Raw genomic sequence first — 24,452 nt, 5'->3', positions numbered from 1 at the left:
GTGTGTGTGTGTGTGTGTGTGTGTGTGTGTGTGTGTGTGTGTGTGTGTGTGTGTGTGTGTGTGTGTGTGTGTGTGTGTGTGTGTGTGTGTGTGTGTGTGTGTGTGTGTGTGTGTGTGTGTGTGTGTGTGTGTGTGTGTGTGTGTGTGTGTGTGTGTGTGTGTGTGTGTGTGTGTGTGTGTGTGTGTGTGTGAACTGCACTGGCTGCATCAGATGTAAGTAACCTCTTGTCCCACACACGGCGGCGTTCGGCCCGTACGGGTTGACGAAAGGCTGACGTGTGATAAACGATGTCGTCGGGTTTCAGTTCGGACTCCTCTCACGTTGCTGCACCTCGGCGACGTTCAACCGGTCGGAGGTTTCCACGGTTACTCTTTAAACGCTGGGTTTACGACACCGAACAAGAGAGGGATGTTATTTTTTAGTAGCGTTGCGGTTTGACTGTGTGTGTGTGTGTGTGTGTGTGTGTGTGTGTGTGTGTGTGTGTGTGTGTGTGTGTGTGTGTGTGTGTGTGTGTGTGTGTGTGTGTGTGTGTGTGTGTGTGTGTGTGTGTGTGTGTGTGTGTGTGTGTGTGTGTGTGTGTGTGTGTGTGTGTGTGTGAGAAAACATGTTAAATGTACGACGATATTAAACAACGGGAAGCAAAATGTTTGAGATCAGTTTCAAAAGTCTGATCAGCTAATCGATTAATCGTTTGCTTTAATGACCTCTAAATAACGTGTCTCAAGATTAAGTTAAACTACGATTAGTTCTAAATTGAAACCCAAATTAGATCGAGTTTAATCGATATGATGCTTTCTATCCCAAATTAATTAATTAATGAATTTAGCGTGCCTAGTGGGTCGGCTAACTTCCAGTTGCTCTGTATTGCGTAACATGTGACAAGTTTAGTGCCTAAATGTCTGTCGGTCCGCCATATTTCAAGATTATTATTATTATTCTCTTTTTCTTTATCGTAACTGACTCAAGTCAAACCAACTGACCTCTCCAGAAATATACAACTGTTGCATTAATGTGCATCAATATGCATTAATATGCAGCTCCTAAAGCTGCATTCTCTCTCCTGACCACCAGGGGGGCGACTCCTCTGGTTGTATAGAAGTCTATGCTTCATGTGTTAAAGCTGCATTCTCTCTCCTGACAACCAGGGGGGCGACTCCTCTGGTTGTATAGAAGTCTATGCTTCATGTGTTAAAGCTGCATTCTCTCTCCTGACCACCAGGGGCGACTCCTCTGGTTGTATAGAAGTCTCTGCTTCATGTGTTAAAGCTGCATTCTCTCTCCTGACCACCAGGGGGCGACTCCTCTGGTTGTATAGAAGTCTCTGCTTCATGTGTTAAAGCTGCATTCTCTCTCCTGACCACCAGGGGGCGACTCCTCTGGTTGTATAGAAGTCTATGCTTCATGTGTTAAAGCTGCATTCTCTCTCCTGACAACCAGGGGGCGACTCCTCTGGTTGTATAGAAGTCTATGCTTCATGTGTTAAAGCTGCATTCTCTCTCCTGACCACCAGGGGCGACTCCTCTGGTTGTATAGAAGTCTCTGCTTCATGTGTTAAAGCTGCATTCTCTCTCCTGACCACCAGGGGGCGACTCCTCTGGTTGTATAGAAGTCTCTGCTTCATGTGTTAAAGCTGCATTCTCTCTCCTGACCACCAGGGGGCGACTCCTCTGGTTGTCACCCTCGAACGTTAACCCTTTCACAGTGAGTATTTTTTCACTTTGTGTAAGTTAATTGTCACAATGATGTCTTATTCATCATCGTTATCGTCGTCATCGTCCCGGCGCTCAGAGTCTCGGTTGCTTAGCAACAGCAGAAATGAAACATAATGCGGACCCGCTCTCTCTCTCTCTCTCTCTCTCTCCACCTGTCGGACGCTCATTCGTCACTTCCTCTGGCGCCGAAGCGTTCTGCTGACCTGGAGGATGTTGGATCCACCAACATCTGCAGAGTAGTCGTGGCAACCCCCCCCCCCCCCCCCCCCTCCTTCCTGCTGCCCCTCCCTGCTCATCCTCGCCCTGCATGCATCTGCAGAGCCATCAAATTACCCATTATTACTGCACAGTGTCATCAGATTACTGTTATTTAGTCCAAAGACCGGGGTGATTTGGATGGGTGGGTGCACACACACACACACGCACACACACACACACACACACACACACACACACGCCCTGTGGCCTGCCATTTCTCTCCCAGTGTGGATGTTAATGAGCTCATATCCACACACACACACACACACACGGATATGGGCTCATTAACATCCACACTGGGAGAGAAATGGCAGGCCACTGTGTGTGTGTGTGTGTGTGCGTGTGTGTGTGGTGATTTATTTATCAATGAGTGCTTTTACGGATTCTTCGCTTGTCTCTCGAATGACATAATTAAATATCTCTAATATTTTTAAACTCTCTTCCTCCGCAGGTCATGAGTGCCTCTCGGAGAGACCCAGTGGAGAATAACCTCACCTGTCCAAAGCCCCGCCCTACCTGGGCCTCTACCTGCCCCCCACTCCTGGACTCCCAACCATGAGTAAGTTCCTGATTATTGATCATTGATTGTTTTCAACACGTCTCAGACCTTGAGACCCTTTTTGAGTGGCTGATTTTTGGGCGTATTTGACTTTCCTCCAATGCCGGATCGGTTTCTGGGGTTTGTTGCAGTAGTTTAACTTTAGTTGGTGAATATTCCGTTTTCTTTCTTTTTAATTAATTTTTTTATGGAAGAAACTTAAAGCTGATTCTTTTAGTTTTGTGTCTTGTGAGTGGAGAAGATTTCCCACATTCTGAGTCTGATATTCTCCTGATAAGATGGCTGCAGCATTCCCCCCCCCCCCCCCCCCCCCCCACACACACACACACACACACACACACACACACACACACACACACACCCAATGGCAGAAACATATGGCACGGCGGAGCGGAGTGCCGCAACCCTCGCTGCCTTATTACACATCAATCACACCGCAAAGCATGATGGGAGGGCAAATGTAGCGGGATGTGCACTCCATCAGCTCCGTGTGTGTGTGTGTGTGTGTGTGTGTGTGTGTGTGTGTGTGTGTGTGTGTGTGTGTGTGTGTGTGTGTGTGTGTGTGTGTGTGTGTGTGTGTGTGTGTGTGTGTGTGTGTGTGTGTGTGTGTGTGTGTGTGTGTGTGTGTGTGTGTGTGTGTGTGTGTGTGTGTGTGTGTGTGTGTGTGTGTGTGTGTAATGGCTCGGCCTCACATGTCGTCTCAGTGAGAGTCCAGACTGTAGTATATTGTGTTCAAGAGAGACGTCACAAACACACACACACGCACACACACACCCTCTGCACCACGATGGTGTGTGTGTGTGTGTGTGTGAGTATATTTTCCTCACCCGGCTGCACATTTGATCTGCAATGTGTTATTTTACTTCAGTGTTTGTCAGAAAGTGAATTTAAATGAAATATTGTGCTGCAGATCCACAACAGAAGCATCCCATAATCGGTGTGATATGGTTATTCAATAAAAATTCAAAAGATTTCATATTTTTTAAATGGTAAATATATGCAAATTCATGCTTTACAAAGGCAACAACACAAATAATTAGAAGTTGAGTGCATAATTTATAATCTGAATAATTAATGTGTGAACTAAATCTTGCAAAATGAATGAAAATATATAAATATAAATATATATTGTGGCCGAAACCGTAACAATATAAAACATTTCACGTAACATTTCTGGCTTCCTCTACGCGTCTTTTGAGAAGAAAAATAAATAAAAATATTCTCAACAACTTAATTTGGCTCATTCATGGTGTTTTATTTTTAATTTATTTTAAAGATTTATCTCAATGAATCTCACTCAATATTAAATCTTATTTAATCTAAAGTGTGAAATATTAAATATATATATTGCCTTTTTCATATCAGACCTTCTTGTTTTGTCTTTTTTTTTCGGTTTAACTAATAAAGATTGAACATCAACTGAGCTGTGAGGCCGTAGATCTGTGTACCAGTGGGAGGGGGGGAGGGGGGGGGTCTGAGACTGAGACTGGGTTACCGGGGCAACCCAGTTGAATGTGGGGCGTTTACTGGAAGGCGATTGGATTAAGTGGACACTGCTGAAGGGGAGCGTTGAGAGGTTTAACCTGATTACTGCCAGGCACACACACACACACACATACACAAACGTGTGTGTGTGTGTGTGTGTGTGTGTGTGTGTGTGTCACCCAAACGATACAAACAATCAATACATTGTTGTGCGTCCCACGTCGACGTAGAATAAATCACAACAACAAAAGGCATGAAAAAAAAAAATGGGTTCTGATCTCATTTTTCGTGATAACTATATATATATATATATATATATATATATATATATATATATATATATATATATATATAAAGATATCAAAAGAAGAAATAATCATCTTTTATGTGTTTCATTATTCATCCCAACCTTTGATCGCCTGGAGATGGTCGACGATGTTGATATCCTGAGCTAATTACATTAATTATCCCCCCTGTCCCCCCCACCATGACCACACACACACACACACACACACACATACACACCCCGAGGGGCGGGGCCAGTCTCCTCTAACGAGTCTCTTAGTGAGGATGGATGAGTCACTACGGACTGTTGGTCATTTAGAGTCAAACGGACCATAAAGCAGGGGATGCTTTAGGGGCGGGGCTACAAAGTGATTGACGGGTCGACACCAGAGACGGCGTCTCTACGTCACTTCCTGTTCACCGGTTGCAAAAAAAAAAAAAGAAAAAGATGGCGACGGGCGAAAATGATGCTGATATTTAACCTTCGTTTCTTTTATATTACATTTAACACTTGACTTCTTTTCTTTAACACGTGTCGTACAAAAGGAAATAAAGTGCTCCATGAATATGAGATGAAGCCCCCCGGAGGCCATCGATGGATACCTTCTGATCCAAAATAATATAATCTGTGACTTGAAGAAGCTGTTTTGGGCCTTCCACAATAATAATAATAATATAGAATACAATAACTCATGAGTCCCACATGTCTGGATGAATCTCTCTTGTGTCCTCTGCTTTAGGGGCGGGGCTAAAGTACTTTTTTCTACTGTGTTAATAATATCTCTCTCGTAACTCGTCTTCTTCTCCTCGTTTGAACGATGGGAATAAAACACAGAAGCGGTGGCCGGAAAAAAAAAGGTCAAATTGTGACATTTCAAAGATCATATTTTAAAATATTACATTTTATAATTATTTATGTAGGTACCTTGACCACGTTATGAGAACATTTCAGTCAGTTTTATATTTTTCTTTTGTACCTCACTTCAAATGCAAGTTCGCAGCAAGTTATTTTCTCTTCCTCGTTGCCAAAATGTTCCTAAAATACGACAGCAGCCACCCTTAAATTAGTTTATTTTTAAAGGGGTCCAAGTTGTTAACACACACACACACACACACACACACAAAAAACGCCTTTTAAATGTGATGCAAGTCAAACTTTACGACTTTTGAGGTCACATGCGGGAGGTTTTTGTGGAGCACTTGTAGGCGTGGACGGCCGGCTCCAATCTTTCCACATGTCCTTTACACACACACACACACACACACACACACACTCACTCATTTCCCCGTCACCAGAGGAAGATTGATGTCATTGGGTGGTGTGCTGGGCGCGGTGCAGGATAATTATCTCCTCTTCAAAGCCTCATCTGGCCTCCGTCTGTCGGCCTCCAGAGCTCACTTTTCTGTAAATATGTGTTCAGAGTCGTGTCGGCGTGCACGTGGCGTGCACGTGGCGTGCCTGTGGCGTGCACGTGACGTAGATGAATGATGTTGACGCCCCGAGACATCGGCCGATTTTTAAAATAGCTCTCGTCCGGTGGAAGTAGCGCCGCTCTTTTGGGTGTTTCCGGTACCGCCCAGTCGGTGAGGAGGTCGGGGGTCGGGGGTCATGCCGTACGACGCTGCGCTGCGTTGGACCCGGTTCAACGTTTCTTTTTTTGCATGCAATCAAGCAAAAAAGATCGCACTTCGGGAAATTGCTTTCTGGTGGAGAGTCGAGAAGATTCCCATCACTCTTATATCTGAAAATATAGAAGCCAGCAGCTGGTTAGCGTTAGCTTAGCGTAGCACACATACCGGAGACAGATGTGGATGGATTAAAACAAAGGAGATATAAACTGTTAATAAGCTAGCTGTTTCCAGTCTTTGTGCTAAGCTAAGCTAACAAGGCTGCCAGGCTGTATAGCTTAGCGTAGCACAAATACCGGAGGCAGTTGTGGACGGATTAAATCTAATGAGATATAAACTGTTAATAAGCTAGCTGTTTTACCACCGTTTCCAGTCTTTGGGCTAAGCTAAGCTAACAAGGCTGCCAGGCTGTATAGCTTAGCGTAACACAAATATCGGAGGCAGTTGTGGACGGATTAAATCTAATGAGATATAAACTGTTAATAAGCTAGCTGTTTTACCACCGTTTTCAGTCTTTGGGCTAAGCTAAGCTAACAAGGCTGCCAGGCTGTATAGCTTAGCGTAGCACAATACTGGAGGCAGTTGTGGACGGATTAAAACAAAAGAGATATAAACAATAATAACAAAGCTGCCAGGCTGTATAGCTGTACATTAAGATTGTCAGAAATTAAATTAAAGATGTCCAACTGTTCCTTTTTAAATTCAGTCTGAGCATGTGTTCTTTTGTTTTGTTGCATTAAAGCGCTCCGTTTTAAAGTCGTACTTTGAAAACACGTCACACTTATAACAAACCTGTGACGATAATAAAAGGGTAGATGTGGTTTTCCGTAGTTGTAAAATAGAACTAAAGCGGCACATCAAGTTCGACTCGGTTGCTAATTCAACATTTCTGACGGCCCCTGAAGGCAGCATTTGTCTTTTGTGGTTCTTTTTGTTTTTCTCCCGTTGAACCCCGATGATGTCACTCCTCCAGGTGTGAAACGTGGCTTCTTACCTCTGCTCCGCCCACACTGTGACTCAAAGGCTGCTCACCTGAAGGATACCTGTTCGCTCACCTGAGGAAAAGAGGCGTCGCTTTTTGGGCTCGTTGTTGTCACGCGGGTTGGGCGGGTTTTCATTTGCACGCCGCGGCTTTCCTCCACTTCCACTTCCTTTTTAACGCCCGCCGTGTCAGATCCACATCGAACGCCTCCCCTCGGGGAGGAAGTGTACCACATCACATGACGTACACTCTTTCTTACCCACAATTCAATTGGTTTTATAGGCAGAGAGCAAAAAAAAACGTTCACTTTTGAGTGTAAAATCCACCTTTTTATTGTCACGGCAGCAGTTATTGGATGGATGGATAGATAGATGGATGGATGGATGGATATTTAGATAGATATATAGATGGATGGATGGACGGATAAATGGATGGATGGATGGATGATAGATAAATGAATGGATGGATGGATATTTAGATGGATAGATGGATAAATGGATGGATGGATAGATATTTAGATGGATAAATGGATGGATATATATATATATATATATATATATATATATATATATATATATATATATATATATAGATGGATGGACGGATACTTTATTCATCCGCAGGGGGAATTAGTTTGAAAAGAAACCAGAAAAGATTCACATCTGGTTTGAAAGCAGGAAAAGTACAATGTCGATCAAAACCAGGGCCATTTAGTATCTGGTCAACGTGACATTGGCAGCGCCTTCCTCTAAAGATTGACAATCAAAAGATTCAAAATGTTTCGTCAACGACTGTTTTCAAGGTCGAGAGCGAACCCGAAATCCACAGAATGTTTTGGAAGACGCTCGAGCTGCGACGATTTTATATTATTTAATCTACAGGTGACGTCGTCTAATGTTTTGTTTTGTTTCCACAACTCAAAGACATTCAGCTCACTGTCACAAAGGAGGATGGATGGATGGATGGATGGATGGATAAATGGATGGATGGATAAATGAATGGATGGATGGATGGATAAAGTAATGGGTGGATGATAGATAAATTAATGGGTGGATGGATGGATAGATAAATGGATGGATAAATAGATGAATGGATAGATAAATAGATGGATATATACATGGATGGATGATAGATAAATGAATGGATGGATAGATGGATAAATGGATGGATGGATATTTAGATAGATATATGGATGGATGGATAGATATATATATATAGATGGACGGATAAATGGATGGATGGATAGATATATAGATGGACGGATAAATGGATGGATGGATAGATATATAGATGGATGGATGGACGGATGGATGGATAGATATATAGATGGATGGATGGACGGATGGATGGATAGATATATAGATGGATGGATGGACGGATACTTTATTCATCCGCAGGGGGAATTAGTTTGAAAAGAAACCAGAAAAGATTCACATTTTAAAAGCTGCAATCAAGAAGTTTGACTCTTGTTTTTTCTTTTTATTCCAATTAATCAATTCTCAAAATAGTTAACGGTAAAAAAAAAAAACTAGAAGCAAGAATTTCAACAACAGTTTAACAAATCGAGGAATTTATTCTTCTTTGCAGCTCTCGTCAGAACTTCCATAAACAACACAAACGAAACCAGCTTAAACACAAACAAACAAAACCAGCTTAAACACAAACAAACAAAACCAGCTTAAACACAAACAAAACCAGCTTAAACACAAACAAAACCAGCTTAAACACAAACAAACAACCATCTTAAACACAAACAAAACCAGCTTAAACACAAACAAACAAAACCATCTTAAACAACACAAACAAAACCAGCTTAAACAACACAAACAAAACCATCTTAAACAACACAAACAAAACCAGCTTAAACACAAACGAAACCAGCTTAAACACAAACAAACAAAACCATCTTAAACACAAACAAAACCATCTTAAACAACACAAACAAAACCAGCTTAAACTCGCTCATTTTTGATAGCGACAGATCTGCCACTAAAAGGTTAAAAACAAACAAAAGTGTTTTGCACCAACAGTTCTCAGAGGAGCGATGTTTTCGGGAGCTCTCTCTCTCTCTCTCTCTCTCTCTCTCTCTCTCTCTCTCTCTCTCTCTCTCTCTCTCTTCTCTAAAAAAGACAACTTGTCCTTCTGCAACTTTAAAGCTTCCATCACACACATTAAAGGTTCTTTTTGGGGCAACTGGGAGTAGAACTGAACTCAATTCATGGTTCTTTTTTTACTCTCTGCCGTCAGAAGTGTGTGTGTGTGTGTGTGTGTGTGTGTGTGTGTGTGTGTGTGTGTGTGTGTGTGTGTGTGTGTGTGTGTGTGTGTGTGTGTGTGTGTGTGTGTGTGTGTGTGTGTGTGTGTGTGTGTGTGTGTGTGTGTGTGTGTGTGTGTGTGTGTGTGTGTGTGTGTGTGTGTGTGTGTGTGTGTGTGTGTGTGTGTGTGTTACAGGAAGGAAGGCTTGCTGGGATGTGATTACATCTCCCAGTAAACACGGCCGCGTTAGGAAATGGATCCACAGACCGAAGACACAGTCAAGAGATTTAAGGAGTAGTAGAAAGTGAATGACACACACACACACACACACACACACACACACACACAACCTGGTAGATCACATACCTGAACGCCCACTCTGTCCTCTTCTGGTTTGATGGATGAACCTGAACCCTAAAAGCCTCCCCGATGGGCTGTTTTCTTATATTTTTGGACGGCATATTTTTTTTAATATTTAAATTTATGCGGCCGGCAGAAACCTGAAATATCAGATTCTTCTTGAATTGTTCGACGAAGTGAAAAACTTTTAACTTCCTGGAAAACTGTAAATGATTCACGATGACCTCATCCTGCACTCGTAGGTGTGAACTACCAGTACAGGAACTTCCCAACCTGTGACCCCTGGGACTTCCCATGACCTCAACCCAGAGGAACCATTTTAGGCTTATTATTATTATTATTATTATTTGCATTAATTGCTTATTATCGTTTGGTTAATAGAAATGTAAGAAGAGGGGGTTCAAACGTCTTTTTTTCTCGAGATATTCAATTAACTATAAACAAGGACCAAGAAAAACATAAATATCCACAATTAAGAAGAACCGGAACGTTTGTCTTTCTTTTATTATCTATTTTTATTGTAAAGATGGAACTCTAATAATAATCTCTTTTTAACAGGACTCGTGCCTCCGATGCAACGTTTGTAGTCGATAACTTTGATGTGCACCGCGGGGGGTGTTTGCTCATGCTTATTAGAGAATAAGGGAAGGAGATAAGGGAAGGAGATAAGGGAAGGAGAGAGCTTTATAAAAAACGAGCTGCAGAGGGTTCAGTATCTGTCTGGATGAATTTAGATCGAGTCTTTAAATATTCAGCGTGTTTCATTGATTTAAATATCACTGCTCGGATCTATAAATACCAGAGGCCGCGCTGCGCCGGCTAAATACTCCACTTAAGGGGGAGAAAGAAGAACTTTTTAGATTAAAAACTGCACGATAATTAATCATTTAATACCACACACACACACACAGTTAATGTCATGTCTGAATGTGGCGTCTCATGTCTTTAAATGTGTTTTCTTTTTACCAAATTTTGTTAATTATTTAATGTAGGAAATGTCAAAAAAACTGGTGAAAAATAGCCCAACACAAAGTGACTTCTTCAAAGTGCTTTTTTTGTTTGTTTTTATAGCACTTTTAATATCCAATTTACAGATTTTACAGACAAAACCTCCAATTTTCTCAACAAATATTTGATATTTTAGCGGTAAAGAGTTCAGATTTGTTCCTAAACGCTGAGAACGTTCCTCGCTCGAGAACCTGTAACGTTCTGTTAGAGCGTCACGGGAGGCTCGCTGGTTCTTTACGTGGAGATTCAGGAACACACACTTAAAAGACAAAAGAACCGGTTGTTATGAAACACACACACACACACACACACACACACCAAAACGTGATGCATGATGTCATCGCCTTCAGATCAAGTGCTGATGAACTACACGGCGTCTTATCAGGACGCGCCACATGCGCAACCTCCCAACACACACACGCACACACACACGCACACACACGCACACACACACACACACACACACAGCAGGCAGTGACAAACAGCCGCCCGTCAACCCGTGATAAACGACACACTACCAATGTCGAGCGTTATACACCTGATCGTGTGTGTGTGTGTGTGTGTGTGTGTGTGTGTGAGACAGAGAGGGCAAGCGTGGAGCATTGTGGGTAATATTTGTTGGGTCCTGCGTTGGTGTCACCGTCACGGGGACCGCTGCTCCCGTCAATCCTCGTGCTCCTTCTGCTCGGCTCCGGACCTCCAGCTGTTTATATTTACCGCTGCGCGCACACACACACACACACACACACACACACACACACACACACACACACACACACACACACACACACACACACACTGAATGAGGTAAACATGGCGGCTGTTTACTGGGAGGTCTGGGAGAGGTCTGGTTTGGACTTTTGAGGAAGGGAATGACTAAAACCATATTTGATACATACTTCATATTCATACATTATAATAATGACGATTATTTTCATTGTTTTTATTAGTATATTTTTAGAGCCCTCATTAAAATATGGATATTAATTTTGCTACAATAAAGGAACGAGAAAAAACTGCAAATATTCACATTTTCGAAGGCGGAACAAATACATTTATTTATTTTTTTGCTTAGAAAAATACTTAATAATTAACTTTAACCGATTACTGTAATCCTGCTTCTGCGACGTCTTTCTATTGCAAATGCGGAGCTTTGAAAAAAAAAAAAAGAGCTGAATTTTGGTCTCCGACCTCAAGAGAAAACCACTTGTTTACATGTTTACAAACGCCGGTTTGCATTTTATGACCCAAACAAACCACACGCGAGAATGCATGAAATTAAACTCAACCACTGTGGTTGAAACACACACACACACACACACACACACACACACACACACACACACACCAGTGAGTCAGGGACTCTATTAAACTCATGTCTGGTTGTGCACGTGAGGACACACTCCACCTTCACATGCTTGATACCTGGATATTAAGCACAAATCTCAGTGTCGTCCTTCTAAAATAAAACTCTCGATTCTTCTCTGGAACTCTGGCTGACGTCTGATTGGTCCAAAAGCTGCACACACTTCAAACAGGAAATGACACTGAGGGGGGGTAGAGGGGGGGGGGGGGCAAACAGGAAGTGTGAGGCAGAGCTGTGATGTTGATCTAGTGTGTTTTTCTTTCCCGTCCTGTTCCCATTCCCTCGCTCGCCGTGGCACGACGCCAAGGCTGAAGGGAGGAAGGAGAGAGGAAAGGGAGTGAGATATAGGATGGCATTCTGTGGGACCCCCCCCCCCCCCCCCCCCCCCCCCCCCATACACATGCATTAAACTGTCCTGAACTGCCCTCACAATGCTGACTCAACCCCTTTGTGCATTTATCGTCTCCAAAGAGGATCGTAATGGCGTGCAGGACGGTTTGAATAACGTTGTGTTTAAAAAAAAAAAAAAAAAGAACTGCTTAACTTTTTATATCGGAGGCGATTTAATTATTTACAAAATGATGCAACGCCACAACGTTACACTGCTTTTTCATTTTCAGAGTCAGCAGGCAGCAAAAATAAATCTATAAACGATTGAAAGCATCCCTCAATATCAGCACGAGGGCCGATTTCACTTATTGTGGCCGAAATAATTCACAATAACGATTTAATAATGCAAAAAATATTAAAGACGAAATCAGTCAAATAGTCGTTAACTTTGTTGTTTGTGAGTCTGTAACAACGTACGACTGTACAAAAGCGTGAGTATTTACACAATATTATCATATGTGGGTTAATAACGTCTTATTAATATTTATTTTTTTAAGATACTCCGGTTGTCGTCAATAACGATATATCGCGACTACCCTAAATAGATAATCATTTTGGGGTGTATTATAAAAAAAAACGTTTTGGTGTGTGTGTGTGTATATATGTGTGTATATATATGTATATATATATATATATATATATATATATATATGTATATATATGTGTATGTATATATATGTGTATGTATGTATATATGTGTATATACATATATATATGTATATACATATATACATGTATATGTATATACATATGTATATATGTGTATATATATATTTATATATATGTGTGTGTGTACATATATATATATATATATATATATATATATATATAAATGTGTATATATATATATATATAAATGTGTATATATATATATATATATGTATATTATATACATATATATAAATATGCATATTTATTTATATATAAATATGCATATTTATTTATATATATATGTATATATATATAAATAAGTTGGTGGCGGGTGGTTAATGTCCTGTATTCCAGTGCATACCCAAATCAACCCCCTTTAGAGAGACGGCGTGGGGAAGCAGATAAAGAGCATTTTTGAGAGGAGTGCTTTGTAAAATTGGGGTCGCCACTTCTCCTGCAGAGCGAGTCTCGTATATATTTTCTCTGGCGAGAGTTGAAGTGGAAACAAAGAGTTGAAAAGACTTTCAGTTTCACAGCGTTCATTTATTCATGTTGTGAGAACTGGAGACAGTTCTTGGACTAATTCGATGACAAAAGTTTCTTCTTTTTTGTGTCTTTTTACTCTCTTCTTCTTTGTAATGTTTCTGTATCTGCCAAAACTCAGTTTTTTTCTTTAATTTTCATTTCTTTGGTTAGTTATTTATCTTTTATCATTCTGCTAATCGTGGCTACTTTTCTGTGCCTAAAATACAATTCTGGATAAAAGACTGAACTCCCAGTTGAACGGACAAATACAAATATCTAGACGTCACCTGTAGTCCGACAATTATTTGGGATCTGTCATTTTAAGTAATTCAGTATTTTTTTTAATTTGTATGTCCACTAGGGGGTGACTCCTCTGGTTGTATAGAAGTCTATGCTTCATGTGTTAAAGCTGCATTCTCTCTCCTGACCACCAGGGGGCGACTCCTCTGGTTGTATAGAAGTCTATGCTTCATGTCCTAAAGCTGCATTCTCTCTCCTGACCACCAGGGGGCGACTCCTCTGGTTGTATAGAAGTCTATGCTTCATGTGTTAAAGCTGCATTCTCTCTACTGACCACCAGGGGGCGACTCCTCTGGTTGTATAGAAGTTTATTAACCAATCCTTAACCAATCGGTCTATATTGTCCACGTACAGACACAAGAAAACTCACTGATAATCTATTATAAATGACCATGAATTATCTGGATCTGATAGATGATAGAAAAGCACCTGGTTTATTTTTTTAGTTTTTTTGCAGCGTCTCCCTTAATAATAAAAAAAAAAATGCTCCCGGGTGTGTGTGTGTGTGTGTGTGTGTGTGTTCATGTGCCCCGGAGGTGTGTGAAGAGTCGCTGCTCAAGGTCACTTCCTCCTCATCTTCGTCACAGGACATTAACCACCCGCCACCAACTTGTCAGAATCCATTGACAAGCAGCTGGAAGTCGTTTCGAGTGAAAGGTCAACAACCGGCGTGATGGAGTTTCGGGAACGCCGTCATCCCGGTGGAAATAAAGACATTACAACAATGGGAAGTTTAAACGGACTGACGATGGCGAGATGATGCAGTTAGAGAGAGGAATAGGCGCGAGGGTCTGAATGTGGACTGAAATGAACCGCCGACAAGAGCACCAACATTGTGCCGACGGTGTGTGTTGTGCAATCTGACGTAAGGGTGGGAGTCTTAAGTGCACCGCAAGAAAAAAATCTTTACAACTAACTTTACAGTTATTAAAGAAAACGGTGACATCAGGGCAAGAATACGCTCAACATACAGACTGCTGTGACTCACAAAGTCCAAGTAGAAGAAAAGATAGGGAGGACCTAGGAGGGTTCCCTGAGGAACCCCACATGAGATACCAGCTATAAATGATGGAGAAAAAAACCAAGAAAAGACCCGTAACGGCAGAACCAGTGCGAAGTTGTGACATTAATGCCGACCACGTCGTGAAGGCAATTAATTCAGTGTGATCTACGCGCTTTAAACTCCACGCGGTCCAGAGGAAGTAAGATAGTGCCTTCCTCCACTGGCACCAGTAAATCATTGTGAGACTCTCAACGAAACCGAGATAAATCTTTTTTTCCTTTGCACGTTTACAACCTTGAATTATTATTTTTTTTTCCTCCCCCGTTGTTGTTATCTTTGTTCTCGTCTTGAAAAATCCACACAAAAAAAAACCCCATCTTTATCGTAGTAGGAGATGTGCCGAGGGAGCGAGGTTAGGCGATGTGAGAGGGCGTAACCCGACGCTGTAAATCACACTCGCATCTCCTGCCTCGCCTTTTACATTCTGCTTGTGTTCTCAGCTTCACTGTAAATGTACACCGGGGAGAGGAGGGTGGAAGGAAAGGAAAGGAAAGGAAGGAAGGAAGGGAGGGAGGGAGGGAGGGAAGGAGATGCTGGGGGTGAGTGAGTGGAAGTGCTCCCCCTTTTTAATATGAATTTAAAAAGGATGAGAGGATAGCGAGCGCAAGCAGGCGGCGGGTTTCTTTTCTTCTTTCTTTTTTTTTTTTGCCGGACTCAGAGAGAGGGGAGGGGAGGTCGATGCGAAAGGAAGAAAGAGATGGATGGGAGGAGGGGGAGGAGGAGGAGGAGGAGGAGGGGGGGGGTGAGGGAGTCAGAAAAAAAAGAGGTGAGAGAGGAGCGTCATCGCCGAGGCAACTGTGCATGTGTTGATGGTTCAGCCACACAAGAAGGAGGAAAGGGGGACGGAAGAGGAAAGAAAGAGGAGCGTCATTCTGCCTTTTCCACCGCGGACCGACCAAATGAAGAGTGTGTGTGTGTGTGTGTGTGTGTGTGTGTGTGTGTGTGTGTGTGTGTGTGTGTGTGTGTTTGTGAGCACTCGAGCTGAGCGGCATAACACACACACACACACATCGCACACATGCCAGATGAACACACTCGAGCCTCCGCCCGCCACTCTCAGTTGTTGAGTTGAGTGTGTGTGTGTGTGTGTGTGTGTGCGCAGCTTGTCCATCGTAGACCAGAGGCGGCCGTTCGAAGAGCAGGTGGAGCGCTGCAGGAAACCCGGCTTTTAAAATTATTGTTATTATTATTATTATGGGATGGAGAGAGACAACGCCAGCCGAGAGGATCTGAGGATACCCGAGAGCCGGGAGAGTTTGTGAGCATGTTTTAAGAAAAGAAGAAGAAGACGAAGAAAAATACCTCCAAAAAGAAGATTTACAGAAAAACTCCCGGAGAAGCACCACCCAGAGTCTCAGGGGAGGGGGGGGGAGGGGGGGTCAACATGTGGATTAGGGGATGAGTCCGCTGAGAGGGCGAGAATGGGCCGCCCTGTGCCGCGTCCGGCTGCTGCCTCGCCGTGAGCATGCAGGTCCTCCAGATCGTCAAGGAGCTGGTGTCGCCGTCCAGACGCAGGGCAGCGGCCAGGTTTGGAGGTGTGTGTGCACGTGTGTGTGTGTGTGTGTGTGTGTGTGTGTGTGTGTGTGTGTGTGTTTATAAGGTACATGTTGACCCTACGGACCCCTGCTTTCTAAATCCACTTGTTGTATTTCTTATGTCGACATGGAGACGTGATCCAAGAGAGGAAGCTGCTTCGCCGTCAGCAGCACTTAATCCTCCGGTCGCGTCTTCATTAGTTTAATGTGGGTTTCAGTCCGCCGACTAAATTCTGCATCCGACGCCTTTTTCCCACCCCGGGGTCAGGCTGTGCTCCCTGGGTAAAGGTGTGCATGTGTGTGTGTCCCCCCCTCACACCCCGGGGTCAGGCTGTGCTCCCTGGGTAAAGGTGTGCATGTGTGTGTGTGTCCCCCCCTCCCACCCCGGGGTCAGGCTGTGCTCCCTGGGTAAAGGTGTATGTGTGTGTGTCCCCCCCTCACACCCCGGGGTCAGGCTGTGCTCCCTGGGTAAAGGTGTGCATGTGTGTGTGTGTCGCCCCCTCCCACCCCGGGGTCAGGCTGTGCTCCCTGGGTAAAGGTGTGCATGTGTGTGTCCCCCCCCTCCCACCCCGGGGTCAGGCTGTGCTCCCTGGGTAAAGGTGTGCATGTGTGTGTCCCCCCCCTCCCACCCCGGGGTCAGGCTGTGCTCCCTGGGTAAAGGTGTGCATGTGTGTGTGTCCCCCTCCCACCCCGGGGTCAGTTTCACAAAGATTCATTCATTTTGAAAAGTTGTTTTGCTCTTAAACGTGAAAATCTGGGTTTTTAACAAATGGCCAAACTCATGTACGATGTGCTCTGAACTCATGTCACTCATGCACAGGCCCCGCCCACAAACCGGTTAGCGTCCGCTCGTTCGGCTCATCGAGAATTTTCTTTGATTTGTTTTCGCGTAAACGACGAGTTTAGGTTGCTTTTGCGGTCGGCTTCAAAGACGGGAAAACAGAGAACAAAGAAATGCTCGAAAAGTGCATCGAACTCATTGTCACGCAGAATTTAATTGTTTTACGACGTCAGCTGCACCCGAAGGATTTCATTGGTCGAACCCAAGTTTTTGGGGATTTTTTTTTTCTTGGAAGGTATTCAGATTCAATGATAAAGTTGTCCTCAATGTCACGGTGGACGAGGTTAAACTTCTTCCTTTTTTTGACTGAATGGGATGGGACGTTCCCCCGGAGTCACCTCTGTAATAGCTCTGTTGCTGTGGGACACGTGTGTGTGTGTGTGTGTGTGTGTGTGTGTGTGTGTGTGTGTGTGTGTGTGTGTGTGTGTGTGTGTGTGTGTGTGTGTGTGTGTGTGTGTGTGTGTGTGTGTGTGTGTGTGTGTGTGTGTGTGTGTGTGTGTGTGTGTGTGTGTGTGTGTGTGTGTGTGTGTGTGTGTGTGTGTGTGTGTGTGTGTGTGTGTGTGTGTGTGTGTGTGTGTGTGTGTGTGTGTGTGTGTGTGTGCGTGTGTGTGTGTGCGTCCTGCTGCTACTGCATTTCTCTAGTGTGCAATGAATAATGAAGCTCGGTGCCCGGGGTAATGGAACGCCGTGTGATCCCCGACCCTCTCGTCCCGTCTCCTGATTGGATCGGTTGGTGACGCCAATTGTGTGTGTGTGTGTAATATTGCGAAACACACTTTAAAAAATGTGTCAAAGAAAGGTGCCTCTGTATTTCCAGAGGTGCACACATTTAACGAGGGTTTTGTCGGGCAGGTAAATCGGTGATTTCCCCTATAACGGGTTGCTATTAAGACGTTCTTTATAATTTATGATCATTTCTTCCGGAGTGCTTTAATTCTCGAGCCGTATTGCCGGGTTTGTGCGTCCCTAAACATAGCGTTTATATGTGGAATAAACTACCATTTAATTTTTACAGAAAGTTTGAAGGTTCACTAAAGACAACACCACAATATATTTCTACAAAGTACCATAATATGAATATTGGGATGGTATTGCAGGTTTGACTATTGATGCTTTTACATAAAATTACATAATTTGAGCCTTCAAAACCATGAAAAGACACTTATATCTAGGATATTATATACATTATCTATTATAGTGCTACTTACTCACCGTTACCGTCAAAAAGCACGTTGGCTTCTCCTCCCGGTTGGTGCCGTGAAGACATTCATTACGTCTGCTTCCAGCTGCCGAGGCGTTCGTGTGATAGAAGCCTGAATAGAGCAAAGAAGGATTCACCTTGAAGGTAGAAAGCGCTTGTTTTCTGCTGCCAGCCGGCTTTGATAACAGCTTTTTAATTTATCCACTAACCCCACCAGTTAAACCAGCAGCCGGGCATTCCTGTGGGGAAGTCAATGTTTTAAAGGTAGAAGTCTCTTTTGTCCCGAGTCGATGCTTTTGGATGATGGATGGAGGCAGATGTTACCGGCACGCAGGTGTTTAATTTTTAGGCGGAATCCGTCTTCAAGGTTAACCTCTGAACTGACGCGCGGAAACTACTCGGGGATTCACTTTTATTGGATTCAGCCCCAAATTCAATGAGAGTCACCGACACTCCGGCCCGATTATTATTTATTGGTCATTTATTGGAAATGAGGTTGAAAAAATGAATGCCAAGTGAAATTCTCTCTCCTGACCACCAGGGGGCGACTCCTCTGGTTGTATAGAAGTCTATGCTTCATGTGTTAAAGCTGCATTCTCTCTCCTGACCACCAGGGGGCGACTCCTCTGGTTGTATAGAAGTCTATGCTTCATGTGTTAAAGCTGCATTCTCTCTACTGACCACCAGGGGGTGACTCCTCTGGTTGTATAGAAGTCTATGCTTCATGTGTTAAAGCTGCATTCTCTCTCCTGACCACCAGGGGGCGACTCCTCTGGTTGTATAGAAGTCTATACTTCATGTGTTAAAGCTGCATTCTCTCTCCTGACCACCAGGGGGCGACTCCTCTGGTTGTATAGAAGTCTATGCTTCATGTGTTAAAGCTGCATTCTCTCTACTGACCACCAGGGGGTGACTCCTCTGGTTGTATAGAAGTCTATGCTTCATGTGTTAAAGCTGCATTCTCTCTCCTGACCACCAGGGGGCGACTCCTCTGGTTGTATAGAAGTCTATACTTCATGTGTTAAAGCTGCATTCTCTCTCCTGACCACCAGGGGGCGACTCCTCTGGTTGTATAGAAGTTTATACTTCATGTGTTAAAGCTGCATTCTCTCTCCTGACTACCAGGGGGCGACTCCTCTGGTTGTATAGAAGTCCATGCTTCATGTGTTAAAGCTGCATTCTGTGTGTGTGTGTGTGTGTGTGTGTGTGTGTGTGTGTGTGTGTGTGTGTGTGTGTGTGTGTGTGTGTGTGTGTGTGTGTGTGTGTGTGTGTGTGTGTGTGTGTGTGTGTGTGTGTGTGCGTGCGTGCGTGCGTGCGCGTGTGTGTGATTCACACACATGCATAGATTCACACACTCGCTGCAGTGCTGAGCCGGCGTGAGGAGGTGCTGAGGTGTGATGACTGCTGTGAGGTGCAGGAAGCGAGCAGATGTTGTTGTTGTTGTTGCGAGTGCCGCGATGAGGCCGAAGCAGGTTGCACATTCATTTCCTTCTTCTCAGTGTCAGTAAGCGGCGTCTTGTGGTCTTGTGGAAAAGGATGATCCCCACGGTCTTGTTTGCTATTGTGCGTGTCTCGCTCTGAGAAGTCTCACTCTGAGAAGTCTCGTTCTTTATACCTTTTCCGTCCGTCAATGTGTCAGTAAGCGGCGTCTTGTGGAAAAGGATGATCCCCACGGTCTTGTTTGCTATTGTGCGTGTCTCGCTCTGAGAAGTCTCACTCTGAGAAGTCTCGTTCTTTATACCTTTTCCGTCCGTCAATGTGTCGCTTGACTTGTTTCCGGGGTACGACGGTGGAGCACGGGAAGCGTATCTGAGAAGATCCTCAGTTTTCTTGGCCGGATATTTAAGATGATTTAGAGCGAGACTTACTTCTCAGAGCGAGACTTACTTCTCAGAGCGAGACTTCTCAGAGTGAGGCTTCCTTCTCAGAGCGAGACTTCTTAGATCGAGACTTCCTTCTCAGAGTGAGACTTTCTTCTCGGAGCGAGACTTCCTTCACAGAGCGAGACTTCCTTCTCGGAGCGAGACTTCCTTCTCAGGGCGAGACAAAGTTTTCCCTTCACTTTCGGGTCCTTTTCCATACAGCTGCCTGACTTAAACTATTTTAGACTGATGACATCGCGTCATTCGTTCTGCAGAACGGTTTGAATTTCTGACATGAAGAGAGACTCTCACTGCATTATTCAGCAGCCTCTCTCTCTCTCTTTCTCTCTTCTCTCTCTCTCTCTCTCTCTCTCTCTCTTTTTAACACTCAACTAAAGGAAGGTTCGCTCACACATTCAAATGTTGCACTAGAAGCTTCGAACTAGGACACATTTAGTGTGTTTTAGCACACCGACGTGTGAACTGTGTGTGTGTGTGTGTGTGTGTGTGTGTGTGTGTGTGTGTGTGTGTGTGTGTGTGTGTGTGTGTGTGTGTGTGTGTGTGTGTGTGTGTGTGTGTGTGTGTGTGTGTGTGTGTGTGTGTGTGTGTGTGTGTGTGTGTGTGTGTGTGTGTGTGTGTGTGTGTGTGTGTGTGTGTGTGTGTGTGTGTGTGTGTGTGTGTGTGTGTGTGTGTGTGTTTGCGTGTTTGCGCATGCTGGTTGTTTCAGGAGGGGGTGCGAGACGGTCCAGACCCAGCGGGTGTTGCAGGAGGCGGAAGTTGCCTTCGCTGACATGCACGCTGTGGTAGCATCTGGGCTAATTGCCCCTCCGTCTCGCCTGAAGGGCAGAAAGGGAATCTGCGGTGCACTCCGTGCTGCCCCGTCGGCCTTTTCCCCGAGTTTAACATCGACGTGACGTTATATCTTCGGCTTTTCCTCGAACATCCGGGCTTGTTTCGTAGTCTCATTTAAGCGGAAGGTAAAAACACTCCCTTTCACAGGTTAAAAGAAGGGACACGAGTTGATATCTCCTTCTATTCGATATGAATATGACTTCCATTCAGATCCTCGTGGGCCTTCAAGGCTTCTTCCTTTTCAAAAGAACGCAAGCGCTTGGGCTCATTTTTGGTGATTTAATGATGTGTGTCTTTCCTATTTTTAATTTAGGAAGTAACAATAATGACAGAAAGAGGGTGATGATGAGGAAGAGGAGCTCCTGGGCCTCGACTTAACCAGGTTGTTGTTGTAGTAACGGCACACATGAGCGTACTTGTTTTATTCTCATTTAAGACGGAGACGATTGCAGTTTTTCATACAATAATAAGAAATTATTTTAAAAAAATAAGCTTTTTTTTGCTCATTTGGTGAAGCGACGGCGTGACCTTCATCGGCTTTTAACCGCGTTGATTAAAGAGCCTCAAAACGTTGCCAAAAACAGGATTATCTTTATTAAATTGTGAGATTCCCAAAGATTCTCTCATGTTTACAATGAGGACGTCTGGTTGGCTATAATAAAAAAAAAACTTAATTCTGTGTTTTTGATCTTTGTGAGATTCATCAAGTTCCTTCGTTTCACCGAAAAGTCCACGTTGATAAAACAAAAATACTTTTTTTTTTTAAGTTAAAAGGGAAAAATGCATGAAAAATTAAGTAATATTCAGCTTTTTTTCCCCCTACAGGTCTGATCTCTGGCTGCTAATGTGCACGGTGGGGGGGGGGTTTCCGGTGCCACCCGCCCCGACTTGCCCCGTCTTGTTAATGACAAACCGTGTGTGTGTGTGTGTGTGTGTGTGTGTGTGTGTGTGTGTGTGTTGTTGGCACCGGTTTCTCTGCAGCAGCCTCACAGGTTGTGTGACGATCGACTTGAGTTTGATCAAACTTGTTTTTGCTTCATCAGATTAGTGGTGCTGTCTGTGCATGTGTGTGTGTGTGTGTGTGTGTGTGTGTGTGTGTGTCGGTGTGTGTGTGTGGAGCACCAGTTCAACACCTGGTTACTCGAAGCAGAAATACGTTACGTGTTGTTTCATCCATGCAGTGATTCATTTACGCGAGCCTTTGAGTCTCGCCCTTAAAATTTTAATCTTCTTCGGGTTCTAAAGGTTCTCGGGGTCCTCGTTGAAAGATAATGTCGATGCAGTCCAGGAAAGAAAGGGAAGTGGAGGCTTCAAAGGCAGTTTGAATGTGGGAAAATATTAAGAGGATATCGAGGTGGGGAACAAAGATACGCTGCCTTGAAAGATCATGATCAGCGCTCACTTCCTGTTCAGGAAAACCAATGCAGCTTTAACACATGAAGCATAGACTTCTATACAACCAGAGGAGTCGCCCCCTGGTGGTCAGTAGAGAGAATGCAGCTTTAACACATGAAGTATAGACTTCTATACAACCAGAGGAGTCGCCCCCTGGTGGTCAGGAGAGAGAATGCAGCTTTAACACATGAAGCATAGACTTCTATACAACCAGAGGAGTCGCCCCCTGGTGGTCAGGAAAACCAATGCAGCTTTAACACATGAAGCATAGACTTCTATACAACCAGAGGAGTCGCCCCCTGGTGGTCAGGAGAGAGAATGCAGCTTTAACACATGAAGCATAGACTTCTATACAACCAGAGGAGTCGCCCCCTGGTGGTCAGGAAAACCAATGCAGCTTTAACACATGAAGCATGGACTTCTATACAACCAGAGGAGTCGCCCCCTGGTGGTCAGGAAAACCAATGCAGCTTTAACACATGAAGCATAGACTTCTATACAACCAGAGGAGTCGCCCCCTGGTGGTCAGGAGAGAGAATGCAGCTTTAACACATGAAGCATAGACTTCTATACAACCAGAGGAGTCGCCCCCTGGTGGTCAGTAGAGAGAATGCAGCTTTAACACATGAAGCATAGACTTCTATACAACCAGTGGAGTCGCCCCCTGGTGGTCAGGAGAGAGAATGCAGCTTTAACACATGAAGCATAGACTTCTATACAACCAGAGGAGTCGCCCCCTGGTGGTGAGGAGAGAGAATGCAGCTTTAACACATGAAGCATAGACTTCTATACAACCAGAGGAGTCGCCCCCTGGTGGTCAGGAGAGAGAATGCAGCTTTACGGTTAAGGTTTTGTAAACTTGAGGTCGCCGTCCGATCCGACCGCAGAGGGCATCCTTTGCACCATTTGTCATCTGCACATGCTCAGTGTGTGACAGTTAATTAAGTTGACTTGGTGGGGTCCCCTCCATTAAATCAGCCTCGGCCCTTTTTTAATTTGACGGGTATTAAATATTTTAGGGTTGTCAAGCTTTCCCGACATTAGAGAAGTCAATCTCGTGTTTCATAACAGTAAAAAAAAAAAAGCGTTGTAAAACGGCGAGGAACTAGCAGAGCTTCACACACCTGCTCCAGATAACAACACACCTGTGTTTGTCCCCAGTGAAAAGCGAAGGAAGGGACGATGATGTACCTGTATTTTTATCTCCCTGCCTCCTTGATCTGTTCCCACATTTAGCCTCTTTGAACAAAAAGCGCCGCATCTCGTTAACTTCCAGGCGGCTTTGATATTGATTAATAATTGCCTCGTGTGAATGTGTGTTGGCGCTGTCGTGCTTCTGCTCGTCTCTCTCTTATATTAAATTATATTTATATATATATATATATATATATATATATATATATATTATATTACATTCGTCTCTCCCTGGTTGGTTTCCAAAAACCTTTCCGCTCGTTTTTTTTAACCCACCAGGCTGCAAAAGAAATCTGTTATAATAGAACCTGCACTCCCAATAATTATTTCCATAAATAGATATCAGTACCTTAGTTTCTTTTAAACAAGTGGGAAATAATATTAGCAGCGATGCACGTATTGGACTTTTAAGTAAGTCATTTTGGCTGATTGACATACATTTTTTCCCACATATTTTAACCCTTCGCTTAAGTCCCGCCCCTCGAGCGCAGATTGGCCAATAACATCTTCAGGCTTTTTTTTCTGAATCGATGCCAACTCAAGAGCATTTCTGCCTCGTTTTTTCTTTATTCTTTATTCTTTTTTTAAATGCATTCACTGCAACATTCAGTATTTTTCTCGTTTATTATTTTTTCTTGCTTGTTGTCGCTGAGCGTTTGTAGTTTTTCTTTTGCCCACCCGCCCACTCACCAAAACTGCCGGCATCTCAGATCGGAAGACAGGAAACGGCTGCAGGGAGTTCAGT

The 24,452-nt window shown here is 43.8% G+C and overlaps 1 protein-coding gene across 2 annotated transcripts in view; it reads left to right on the top strand.

Annotated features, from left to right (window-relative positions):
- Positions 1 to 24,452, top strand: part of usp6nl (USP6 N-terminal like) — a 57,964-nt gene that overhangs the window by 4,083 nt on the left and 29,429 nt on the right. Inside the window, exons 2-3 of one of the 2 annotated variants that reach the window (XM_034525873.1) lie at positions 2,423 to 2,530; positions 15,930 to 16,362. In XM_034525873.1, the coding sequence (XP_034381764.1) occupies positions 16,293 to 16,362 (70 nt within the window). In that variant the 5' untranslated portion in view covers positions 2,423 to 2,530; positions 15,930 to 16,292. The remainder of the gene's footprint in view (positions 1 to 2,422; positions 2,531 to 15,929; positions 16,363 to 24,452) is intronic. The other variant, XM_034525875.1, reaches the window with a different exon arrangement.

The sequence above is a fragment of the Cyclopterus lumpus genome, chromosome 23 (assembly GCF_009769545.1).
Source record: "Cyclopterus lumpus isolate fCycLum1 chromosome 23, fCycLum1.pri, whole genome shotgun sequence".
NCBI lineage: Eukaryota > Metazoa > Chordata > Actinopteri > Perciformes > Cyclopteridae > Cyclopterus > Cyclopterus lumpus.
The sequence above is the reverse complement of the archived record's forward strand: the minus strand, read 5'-3'. Positions and strand labels throughout refer to the sequence as shown.